The 13326-nt window shown below is 39.7% G+C and overlaps 1 protein-coding gene across 3 annotated transcripts in view; it reads left to right on the top strand.

Moving 5' to 3' along the window:
* The window catches only part of LOC140069249 (uncharacterized), a 159744-nt gene that overhangs the window by 34191 nt on the left and 112227 nt on the right, over nt 1–13326 (top strand). Inside the window, exons 8-9 of one of the 3 annotated variants that reach the window (XM_072114720.1) lie at nt 1824–2194; nt 2306–2587. The exons of 1 other annotated variant lie outside the window; for it this stretch is intronic. Coding sequence is in view for 1 of the 2 variants with exons in the window: in XM_072114719.1 (XP_071970820.1) it covers nt 1824–2194; nt 2306–2504 (570 nt within the window). In the remaining variant the exon portion in view is untranslated. Of the gene's footprint in view, nt 1–1823; nt 2195–2305; nt 2588–13326 lie in introns of those variants that run through there. One more of the 3 variants, XM_072114719.1, reaches the window with a different exon arrangement.

Consider the following 13326-nt stretch of genomic DNA (forward strand, 5'->3'; position numbering starts at 1 on the left):
TTTTTAAAAATGTGTCGCTTGACATGCAGTTACCTGCACCCAGGCTAGCTTGGTGAACTTCAGTGAACTCCGACGGACTTCAGCGCAGCAGCGACACCTGGTGGACAATCGGGCGCACTACCTTAGTGAATCGCCGGAAGACACGAACCAGCATCTGAGAACCCGTCGCTGGATCGCGAATGGACCAGGTGAGTAAATCTGCAGTGTATAGTATGTGTGTACAGAGTATGTGCAATATGTACAGAATATTTGCAGTGTGTACTGAGTGTATAATGTAGGTTCAGTGTGTGCTAAGTGTATGTGCAGTGTGTGCTGAGTTTATAGTATATGTACTGAGTTTATAGTATATGTGCAGTATGTACTGAGTTTATAGTATATGTGCAGTATGTACGGAGTTTATAGTATATGTGCAGTGTGTACTGAGCGCAGTGTATGCTAGGTGTGTGTGCAGTGTGTACTGAGTGTATAGTGTATGCGCAGTGTGTACTGAGTGTATGCTCAGTGTGTACTGAGTGTAAGCGCAGTGTGTACTGAGTGTATGCGCAGTGTGTACTGAGTGTATGCGCAGTGTGTACTGAGTGTATGCGCAGTGTGTACTGAGTGTATGCGCAGTGTGTGCTAAGTGTATGTGCAGTGTGTACTGAGTGTATGTGCAGTGTGTGCTAAGTGTATGTGCAGTGTGTACTGAGTGTATAGTGTATGTGCAGTGTATGCTAAGTGTTGGTTCAGTGTGTACTGAGTGTATAGTGTATGTGCAGTGTGTATCGAGTGTATAGTGTGTGTGGAGTGTGTATTGAGTGTACGGTGTATGTGCAGTGTGTACTGATTGTATAGTGTATGTGCAGTGTATGCTAAGTGTGTGTTCAGTGTGTACTGAGTGTATAGTGTGTGTGCAGTGTGTACTGAGTGTACGGTGTGTGTGCAGTGTGTACTGAGTGTACGGTGCAGTGTGTACTGAGTGTACGGTGTATGTGCAGTGTGTACTGTGTGTACGGTGTATGTGCAGTGTGTACTGTGTGTACGGTGTATGTGCAGTGTGTACTGAGTGTATAGTGTATGTGCAATGTATGCTAAGTGTGTGTTCAGTGTGTACTGAGTGTATAGTGTGTGTGTAGTGTGTACTGAGTGTACAGTGTATGTGCAGTGTGTACTGAGTGTATAGTGTATGTGCAATGTATGCTAAGTGTGTGTTCAGTGTGTACTGAGTGTATAGTGTGTGTGTAGTGTGTACTGAGTGTACAGTGTATGTGCAGTGTGTACACACTGCAGTGAGTACACACTGCACATACACCGCACACTCAATGCACACTGCCCATACACCGCACACTCAATGCACACTGCCCATACACCGCACACTCAATGCACACTGCCCATACACCGTACACTGGGTAACCACTGCCCATACACCGCACACTCAGTGCACACTGCCCATACACCGTGCACTGGGTAACCACTGCCCATATTTGTAATACTGGAAATGTAATACTCCTCCTCGGCTAAAAATACTCCCCAAAAATAGGAGTATTATTACCTTTCTGGGAAAATTGTCTCTTCATATGGGAGAAAGATGCCTTATTGGCTTGTAATGTTGCAACACAACCTGATTGTGGAGCATAAAATTTCAAACTAACAATTTTTATTAGGCAGATGTTTAGAAGCCAGTACAAACATCACAACAGTGATCATCTACACCATGAACTCACACTTTCATTTTACCCACAGAACCCTGTGTATGACTGGCAGTTGATCCTCAAAGCTACAGGGCTACAATTTAAATGATAATAAAAATCTATTTTAAATTTTTATTTATTTGTCTTTTTTAGGAACTACAGTGGCTAATATCAAGTCTATGTGATACACCTGACCAAGGGGATTCAGATAATGGACATTGCTTCCAAAATGATCCTCGTTGGGGCCCTGGGGAAGAAAGACCAGAACCAGAGGGGGATCCTGAAGGAAGACTTCTTGGCACAGCCTGGTGTTCCTGTACCCTTTGTCACACTATGCCAAGTGTATCTGAAAGTTTTTGTTGCAAAGAATCTGAGGAATTACACGAACTTCCATGTGTAAATGAAAAATGTATTACTGAAAATGCTGGCTTCATAGAGCAGTGTACTTTAAAAGAACACTTGCAAAGGTTTATCACCTTCCTCAGACCCCAACATCGCCATTATTATGACATAAATGATAACCGGTAAGTAATTATTATGGAATAAAATTATTTGTAGTTCTTTCAATATATGTTATGCTTATTATTTGATGTTTTAATACAATTTAATATTTTAACTTTTATTCTTCCACACAGAGCATTGCGTCTGGCCTCATATCGCTGTTTCACCATGTGGGTACATGGCATTTTGGGGAAACATAACAGAGTCCCTATTCCAGCATGTGTCATATGCAAAATCAGAGACCTTTACCCAGATCCAAATGGACAATACACAGGTTTCCAATATTACTTTGATGTTAATCCAGATTTATTTGATATGGACCTAAACTTCTGAGGCTGGTTTGATATGTTTTTGCATGACACTTTTATGTTAAAATTTTTAAATAAAATGTGTTAAGATTCTACATAAGTTTCTGTTTATTTATTTTATAGTCTCTTCTATTTTATACTCTTGTGGTGTTTCCAATATATATTTTAACCTATAGTGTAATAATATGCAAATTTATATTTAAAAATATTCTAGACCATATTTTAGCTGTAATTGTTAGTGAAGGGTAACAATTGTGATAACAAAGTGTGCAATATTGTTTAATAATAAAACTTTATTACCGGGTTGTGATCGGATACATGTCACATAAATATTCAAACATTTAGTAAGAATAGTTTTGGTTTGACTGGCAATCACAAAGAGGGTACATTACACCACAGGTGGTTGTCCACTCCTATGCTCTGTCCATTCAAAGGAAATCTACCATCAAAATCCATCATGATAAAATAAAGTGCACTTACTCATAGATCCAGGCACAGGGACTGTGGTAATCTTCCATCTAAAATGAACTTTTATATTTATGCCAACGATAGATGGGGATTTTTACAGAGCTCCTCCATGCTGTAGCTCCACAGGCTGTCACACTATAATATAATCCCTCAGCACTTCCCCCTTCCTTTGCCTGATGTAATATCACACAGTAGGAGGAGGGAAGTGCTCATTCACAGTGTAACAGCCTGTAAAGCTACAGCACAGAGGTTCTCTGGTAACTCCCGCAGGGACACTTATAGCTCATAATTATAAAAGTTGATATTAGAAGGTAGGAGACCACAGATAACAAATATAAGATGATTACCACAGTCACAGTGCCTGGATCTATGAGTAAGTGTTCCTGGTATATCATGATTAATTTTGATGGTAGATTTCCTTGTAAACGGAATGAGAGAAAATAGTTGACCTCTAAAAATCTGTAGATAGTGTATAAGTTTAGCAAAGCTGACACAATAGTCCTCAATAATTAGGAATATGTCACAGGCAACATTGTTTTAAAGGTCGACCGCTATATATTTTAAATAATAGTAAACAATTGAAAAAACATTTAGTACACTGGTATATAACAAGACAAAACCTAAATGTAGAACATAAAAATTGTGTCTGCACATAATTACAACCCAAGTGCAGGTGATAATAGTAAACTTTGCAATATATTTTGTAAAGGAAAAAATGTTCCAATTTTTGTGCCCCTTTCTTCTCCCATAGTGAGCATCTTAGTGAGTATCTTATAGCCTTCTCAACTCTGTTGACATAAACAATGACAAGAGGCAAAAGAACCACTTCCATTCCTTGAGAACATATGTATATGTCAGTGTATATGCACATTTTACAAGCATCATAGCAGTCTTCTCTCAACTCTGCAGCAGACTGGAGTGACAGTGGACCCTGCTCCCTCTGGATGGAGCAACGCCACCAACCAGCGGCACTCCTTAACCTGACAAACCTCCTGCACCATTAACAAGTGGGCAGCCCGCCACTCAAGCGGAGTGGTTAGGTTCAGCTGGCACACAGCATATCATCCAGTGACAAGTAAGGAGAACACGATCAGCAGAGATAGCTGCAGTGCTGGTTTAAAGGGCCAAGTACCACAGGGCATGTATGGTGGCTGCTGAGCCTCGGGCTCCATCCCCTCTGCCCCGTAACCAGCAAAAATGGGGTAGAGAAGATGACCAGGGGCCACAAACTGGCCGCACAATGACTGCCCTCTAAGGAACGCCAAGTTGGTCATGTCGCATAATAATTTACGCCTATCAATGGACTCACACCACCTACAGTCCCCACACGTACCATCAATTAAAATGGACTAAACAAGCGCAATGCCCCCTCCACCAAACCTCGCAACCAACTGGAACCAATACCACCAGAAACATTATCTGAATGGGAGCACCAATGACCAAAAGTGACTGTGAACACCGATGCCACAACAAAAGCGCCAGCACAGGCCTTACGTCCACCCAAACCCCAGGCATCATTGAAGTGTTAAACCTCAAGTGCACTAGGGCACCATAACCTGGCTGCACACGGCACCTGATTCTGACTCTGGAATGTAAGTTCTTGTACCAGAAAGCCCAGAACTATCACCTCTGCACCCCCCCCCCCCGCCCTATCCCAAATCTTCCATGCCTCCCCACCACCACGGTAACGTATCGCCCTGTATGGGAGTGATGCACTTTATCTATGAGCTCATGGTTGACAGCCAGCTTGATGCGCTGTCAACAGATGCGCAGGATGCGCAGGAGCAACAGACAGATGTAAGTTACAACAAGTATTGCCTTACGATCATATATGTCAATATTGTATGTATGTAACTAAGAACCTAAGCAAGAAGCAAATTAAATGTAGTCTTGCCATCCCAATGTAACGTGTATGTTACTGAACCTGTAGCCCTATCTGTTTGTAACAATTTGCCTGAACACTGTGTATAAAAGATAAACATTTGTATCGTATTGTATTATTAACCACTATAAATAAAGAGCAAACCGAAAATGTTAAATTAAACTTACATGTGAAAAAGTCTTATAAGGTACACACACTTATCCTACCCCTTACTGGAGTGGGGAGGGAATGGCAGGTCCCACTACCTGCCTACCCACCATTCCAAAAAAATAGGCCCCAATAGGTTGTTACTAAAGACCTCAACCAGTTAGGTTTCCTGAGGCTAAACAGATTGCCTGTTTTTTTTTCATCTTCGCAGATAAACACCCCATCCAGTATTATAAGATGAACACCCCATGCCATCTCCTAACGATGACTTCTAAAAACATATAAATCTATTACAACACATAAAATATATAATTTACACTATAATTATCATACAACAATAAATATATTAAAAACTATCATTGCATACAATAAAACAATTTAAAACCGTGATTTAAATTTTTGAATAAGCTCCTCTTTGCATGGCTTCTCCACTGGAGCAATATTTACAGGAAGAATTCCCCTTGCTGATTCCCAATGAAATAGTTTCTCTCCTGCCACAGCACCTAGGACATCATTGAGGATAGGTTTTAAAAATTCATTCGATTTTGGCTCGTATAATTTTTTCACAACCCATGATCGCCTGGCCTTGGAGTACTCCACTCTATATTTCTCTTTTTCTTCTCCATCAAAGCCCCTTGCTGTGGCCTGCCTTCGTCCTACATTATAGTTGTGATCTAATGCGGAGAGCTCAGTTCGGGCAACCATTGAATCATGATTATAATGAATTCTTTTAGGCCTGTATTTTAATGTTGTACTGTGAAAGATTTCTAAATTTCCTGTGTGGCAGAAAAATGTTAGATGACGAATATCACGCAGGAGGGTTGGATTATCGATAACACTTTTCAATCTTTCATGGGGGAGAGAATTTATTTTTAACCATTTGGTATCCTCAGGAAGTTGATCATGGTGACATTTTGGGTATAATGCATTATTAGGCCACTCGTGAACATTAACCACATGGTATTTTGCAGACTGCCACTGGGCAACAAGCATATTAGGATCCTTATTGCAATGCTTCGCACACCACCATAGATGATTCTTGACCGGTGCAACCCAATTTGCCAGTTCGTGACAGTTTTTTAATTTTGAGGCACATAAAATTTTTTGGCCAACAGATTTAGCAACGTGCCAGATGTCAAACTGGTGCAAAATATGACTGTACTCTTCTCTTATTAATTTTCTTATTCCCATGTGACGATCGGTAGCCACAATCCTCACATTCACATTTTCAGATAGTAAGTCCTCTAAAGTTTTTTGGAAGGCAATTTTTTCAAGGCAAACAGATGTAATTGGTGGAATTATTTGTTGCACATTAAAACCCACAATTTTGTTGGATTTTGCCTCTATCAGGGTATAAGTGCAGTATTTTGCGCAAAAGCCTGGACTGTCTGCCTGGCCATCACCCACTAGGCAGATAGGTGTATTTCTCAAGCTTTCTATTACTTTAGATTTTTCTGTTAGCCAATGATGGTGTATGGTAGGGAATAGAAATCGTCTTTGATATCTATAATATGTTGAATGAGATATCATACTGATATTTAGAATATTAAAAAAATTGCTTACTTTTAAAAAACTTGACCCACTTAAAATAACAGCGCTAGCCAGGGCAACATTGCCAATAGGAAACCGGTTGGAACTCGGCTGGCTATGCCACAATGTTGATACATGTCCATTTGTGCAGCGAGCATCAATAATAAGCATTGAACCTATTTTTTTAAAATGCACATGTGTAAGGCTAGAATGGCAGGATTTTGTAAACTGGCAAGGAATCAGTGACAACAGTTTGTGCAAACTGCTTTTAAAGATTATAAATTTTGGTTCATTTGCCAGGTCAGGTGAATCATAGATGATTTCTTCAAACTTTCCTTCCTCCATCAAATCGTCATCATCGGATGAAGATTCCTGGGAATCTTCGTCTTCTAGGTCAGAGTCTTCTAAATATAATGTATCATCTACCTCCTCTCTGCTCTCATCAATGCTGCTCCAAGAATCTGTATCTTCGGATATAGGTGGAAGATTTGAAAAGCTTGTGGTGACTTTTTCTGGTAATAGTGCATCCGATTTTTGTAAATCACACATACAAGCCTTTGAAATGCCTTTCTGGGGCATTGTCTGTGTAGATGCATCCTTTTTTCCATACGAAGGATCTGTCCCAACAGCACGGCATATTTTATGGAGAAACACATCGGTGTTTATACCAATATCTACCATGCCTTTTTCTGAATAACTTTTAGATGAGCGCTTGCGTTTTAAAGGTCTTTTATTGAAAGCATCATCATCTAACTCAGGTGACTTTTTTATTGGGAAAATTGATGGCACCGCATTTGGGCGCAGCCGACGTTTGGTATTCTCATGAAAATATTGGTCATCTGCAAAATGCTTAGAACACATGCGATATACATCATTTGCTTTGTTGGCATGTATTCTGTCAGCTAGTTCTTCTAGATTATGAAAATGCTCTGGTGCTTGAGAAAGCCAAAGTCTAATAGCGGTCTTCTCTTTAGGAAACGCATGCATAATGACATTTGCATTTTTTTGTTTCCATGTATGCTGACAGCCTTTAATTATACAGGAAGGCATTTTTGTAGACAAGTTTTAATACCTGGAACAATAATAAATCAAATTGACATTTTTTAAAAAATAGTATAATTGTATTGCTAATATCGATATAGTTCAGGAATGTTTATTTAAATTTTTTTTAAAAATTAAACGTGAATAGTGCACAATGTGCCTTATTCATAAAAAATGTCTGAGAGCAAAACAGTAGCCATAGACAAGGATTCTTTAATGTAAGAGCAGTGAGATTATGGAACTCTCTGCCGCAGGAGGTTGTTATGGCGGATTCTATGTCAGGGCCGGATTATAGGCGGGGCTCGAGCCCCGGGGTCCCCGCCATCTCGTCCCCCCTAGGGGCCCCCACCAAATTGCACCTCCCCGGCCCTCCAGCCCCTGCATAAACTGCCCGGCCACTCATCCTACTGCATGGCGAGCCACCTGCCCTTCGGCACCACTCCGCCCCCCCTGCACAGGTGACTGCTTCCAGGCCCGCCTAAAAAAGCAACCCCACAAATCCCGCCCCCCGCTCTGCTCACTCCCGGCTCAACACCGCCTCCGGCTCCCAGCTCCCCGCTCCGCACGCTCCCGGCTCAACACCGCCTCCGGCTCCCCTCCCCCCGCTCAACCTCCCCCCCACTCCCCGCACGAACATTCACCGCCAACCCCCCCTCCCCTTCCCAGCTAAACAAGCAACCGGGCGACTACCCACCCCCTTCCCCCCTGGCAAACAAGCACCGGCAAGACCCCCCACCCACCCAAACAGGTCACACGGTCACCCTAACAGGTAAGTATATACATATGTGTTTTTTTGTGTATATATATATGTATATACAGTGTATATGTGTATATATGTATATACTGTATATATATATGTATATACTGTGTATATGTGTATATATGTATATACTGTGTATTTATGTATCTACTGTATATATATGTATATACTGTGTATATATGCATCTACTGTGTATATACTGTGTATATATGCATCTACTGTGTATATACACGCATATATTTATATAAGCATATATGTGTGTACATTTATATATATGTGAATGATGTGGTTTTTGTATATACTGTGTATATGGAATGTATGTATATGCTCTATATACTGAATGTGTGTGTATTTCCCATATGTGTGTAAATGCTGTATATACTGAATGTGTGTGTATTTGCTGTATGTGTGTATATACTTTATGAGTTTGTTTATACTCTGTGTATTAGTTTATAAATGTATATGAGTGCATAAATGTGTGTGTATAAGTGTATACTTTTGTGTATATATGGGTGCAAGTATATGAGTTTAGAACTTTATGTGTGTGTCGGTATATGTAAATAAATGTGGGTAATTGTATAAACATGTCTGTATAAGGGTACATTCACAAGAACGTATGGGGGTGAGGCGGCTGTATATAGCTGTGTTACTGCTGGGATAGTGGAAAGGAAGCAGGAGGACGTGTGTGTACGCTACACTTAGTGGGGGCCTCCACCAGATTTTGCGCCATGGGGCCCCCACCAACCTTAATCCGGCCCTGCTCTATGTACATGTTCAAGAGAGGCCTGGGTGACTTTCTGGAGAGAAAAAATATCAGGGGTTATGGGGCAAAACATTTGTTTAATTCTTATAGGTTGGACTTTATGGATGTGCATCGTTTTACAGCTTTATATACTATGATACTATGAAAACAGTTCAAAGCAACCAATCAGAGCTCAGCTTTAATTTTATAAACTGATGCAAGAAAATGAAAGCTTAGCTCTGATTGGTTGCCATGGACAATTGGAATAACTTTGCTCACAGACACTTTTAACCAATCTCCACCAAAGGGTTTGATTGTTATGATTACCATCATCTACATGATCACCTACATTTATTGAGAATATGTACAGAGGAGAAAATATGTATTATATACAGGTTTTCTCCCCTCAAAGAATGGAGATGCACACTTCAACTCAGAGACACATAATTCCCACAAAGTCAGGAGATTCAGGATTTATGTTGCATGTTTTTCATGATTCTGTCACTCCCTTCACTTCCCCGACAGAGGGCACCAACTTTTTTCTGGTGCAACTTTAACATAGGACATGCCCTAATTTGTGCTGCAAGATGCCTAGTGCAGCTGTGCCACAAAAGAGCGCAATTGTGGTGCTGACACTTTGTGTGCAAACAGTTTGTACCTAAAAGAACATGCAAAGCCTGACTGAAAACTGGTGCAAGAACCTCTGTAAATGTGTCCCAACGGATCTAAGAACACCAGAATTCCTGCTGGTTGATAGCTGGTCAAATACAAATTTCATGCAATAAAATGCTAACTAAATATATATAAAACATACAATGATATTTTCAGAATTTTTAATTATATTTTGTCTCTTCAAGTTGAAGCATAATGGTGATAAATATAACAAACTCCAATCTTTCTAGGTGAGAAAACAGGCAATATCGGCCTTGGATCAAAGACATTTTGGCCATTGTATCTATCTATCCTGGGTACCTCAACCACGTTTGCAGGTTTGGACACATGGCCCTTACAAACCTACAAATATCAGTGTCCACCTATTGTATCCGCACTACCCCTAGGCAGATATATCCGAACCCATCCGCTGTCTTATGTCCCCACAACTGTACACCTCTTGAGTCCCATTCCACATATTCTGTGGCAGCTGAGGTGTGCGTGTAGATGTTCTGTGGCAGCTGAGGTGTGCGTGTAGAGGTTCTGTGGTACCTGAGGTGTGTGTGTAGAGGTTCTGTGGCAGCTGAGGTGTGTGTGTAAAGGTTCTGTGGCAGCTGAGGTGTGCGTGTAGAGGTTCTGTGGTACCTGAGGTGTGTGTGTAGATGTTCTGTGGTACCTGAGGTGTGTGTGTAGAGGTTCTGTGGTAGCTGAGGTGTGTGTGTAAAGGTTCTGTGGCAGCTGAGGTGTGCGTGTAGAGGTTCTGTGGTACCTGAGGTGTGTGTGTAGATGTTCTGTGGTACCTGAGGTGTGCGTGTAGATGTTCTGTGGCAGCTGAGGTGTGCGTGTAAAGGTTCTGTGGCAGCTGAGGTGTGCGTGTAGATGTTCTGTGGCAGCTGAGGTGTGTGTGTAAAGGTTCTGTGGCAGCTGAGGTGTGTGTGTAGAGGTTCTATGGCAGCTGAGGTGTGTGTGTAGATGTTCTGTGGCAGCTGAGGTGTGCGTGTAGAGGTTCTGTGGTACCTGAGGTGTGTGTGCAGAGGTTCTGTGGCAGCTGAGGTGTGTGTGTAAAGGTTCTGTGGCAGCTGAGGTGTGCGTGTAGAGGTTCTGTGGTACCTGAGGTGTGTGTGCAGAGGTTCTGTGGCAGCTGAGGTGTGTGTGTAGAGGTTCTGTGGCAGCTGAGGTGTGTGTGTAAAGGTTCTGTGGCAGCTAAGGTGTACGTTTAGAGGTTCTGTGCAGGGGCGTAACTACAGCGGTAGCAGCTATAGCGGCCGCTTTGGGGCCCGCAGTGTCAAAGGGCTCCGTCATCCGACCTGACACAATAAAGAATGGAGGATGTGCACCATTATATCTATATTGTACTGCACACGTCCAGCATAATCTGTGTATAACATATACTGTGATGTATATATGCAGTATCTGTGATGTGTATAAGGTGTCTGTATACACTGTATGTATGTTGCACATGGCACCTTATGTATGTGTATATGCACATGAGTGTATTTATATGTGATTGTAACTCCCAATGTGTGAGTATACTAATATGTATATGTATAATATGTATATGTATAAGTGGGAAGGAGGGCCCCGTGCAGTAGCCTGCTAGGGGGCCCTGTCTCTCCTAGTTGCGCCACTGGTTCTGTGGCAGCTGAGGTGTGTCTTTAGAGGTTCTAGGGCAGCTAAGGTATGTGTAGAGGTTCTGCAGCAGTTGAGGTGTCTATGAAGAGGTTCTACTTTATTACTTTATTACATTTACTTTATATTTCAAAAAAAAGTTTTATTTTATATAATTCTTTATACAATAATATGTACATATTTACAATAACATTAAGATGTATATATATATGTACACATACATATATTTACATTTATACATATACGTGTATATATACATATTTATATACATACTTACATACAAGATACATACATACACACACATATATAGTATATACATACACGCAAATCTATATATAAATATATATCGTGACGTGCGCCGGCATTGGCACACACTAAGATGTCAGCGAGTGGTACACTTTTTTTCCTAAAAGCATTATTTTGGAGGCAGGGGCTGCAGGCTATATACTACAAGGAGCTGGCGGGCTATACACTCCAGGGAGCTGGCAGGCTATACACTACAGGGAGCTGGCAGGCTATACACTACAGGAGGCTGGCAGGCTATATACTACAGGGGCCGGCAGGCTATACACTACAGGAGGCTGGCAGGCTATATACTACAGGGAGCTGGCGGGCTATACACTCCAGGGAGCTGGCAGGCTATACACTACAGGGAGCTGGCAGGCTATACAGTACAGGAGGCTGGCAGGCTATATACTACAGGGGGCTGGCAGGCTATACACTACAGGAGGCTGGCAGGCTATACACTACAGGGAGCTGGCAGGCTATACAGTACAGGAGGCTGGCAGGCTATATACTACAGGGGGCTGGCAGGCTATACACTACAGGGAGCTGGCAGGCTATACACTACAGGAGGCTGGCAGGCTATATACTACAGGTGGCTGGCAGGCTATACACTACAGGGGGCTGGCAGGCTATACAGTACAGGGGCCTGGCAGGCTATATACTACAGGGGGCTGGCAGGCTATACACTCCAGGAGGTTAGCAGGCTATACACTACTGGGGGCTGGCAGGCTATATTCATATATCTATCTTTCTCTCTTAGATATATGTATTCAGATATATATATATATATATAATATATATATATATATATATATATATATATATATATATATATATATATATATATTTTCAGATAGAGATATATATCTATGTATTCATATACATAGATATATCTCTGAATACACACACATATATATATATATATATATATATATATATATATATATATATATATACATATATATATATACATATATATCTATATATATATATATATATATATATATATATATATGAATACATAGATATATCTATGTAAATCTGAATAGATATATATATCTATATAAATCTGAATATATATATATATACCGTATATATAAATATATCTGAATACACACATATATATATTCAGATTTATATATATATATATATATATATTCAGATATATATATATATATCTGTATTCAGATAGAGATATATATATATATATATATATTTATTTATATATCTATCTATCTATGTATATATGTGTGTATTCAGATAGATATATATATATATGTGTGTGTGTGTGTGTGTGTATTCAGATCTGAATATATATATATATATATCTGAATACATATATTTATTAATATACATATATCAGAATATATATATATATATATATACTGATATATATATATATATATATATATACTGATATATATATAAATATATATATATATACTGATATATATTGATATATATATATATACACTGATATATATATATATATATACTGATATATATATATATATATATACTGATATATATATATATATATATACTGATATATATATATATATACTGATATATATATATATATACTGATATATATATATATATACTGATATATATATATATATATACTGATATATATATATATATATATACTGATATATATATATACTGATATATATATATATACTGATATATACATACTGATATATATATAT

Source organism: Engystomops pustulosus, chromosome 7, assembly GCF_040894005.1.
Source record: "Engystomops pustulosus chromosome 7, aEngPut4.maternal, whole genome shotgun sequence".
Lineage (NCBI taxonomy): Eukaryota > Metazoa > Chordata > Amphibia > Anura > Leptodactylidae > Engystomops > Engystomops pustulosus.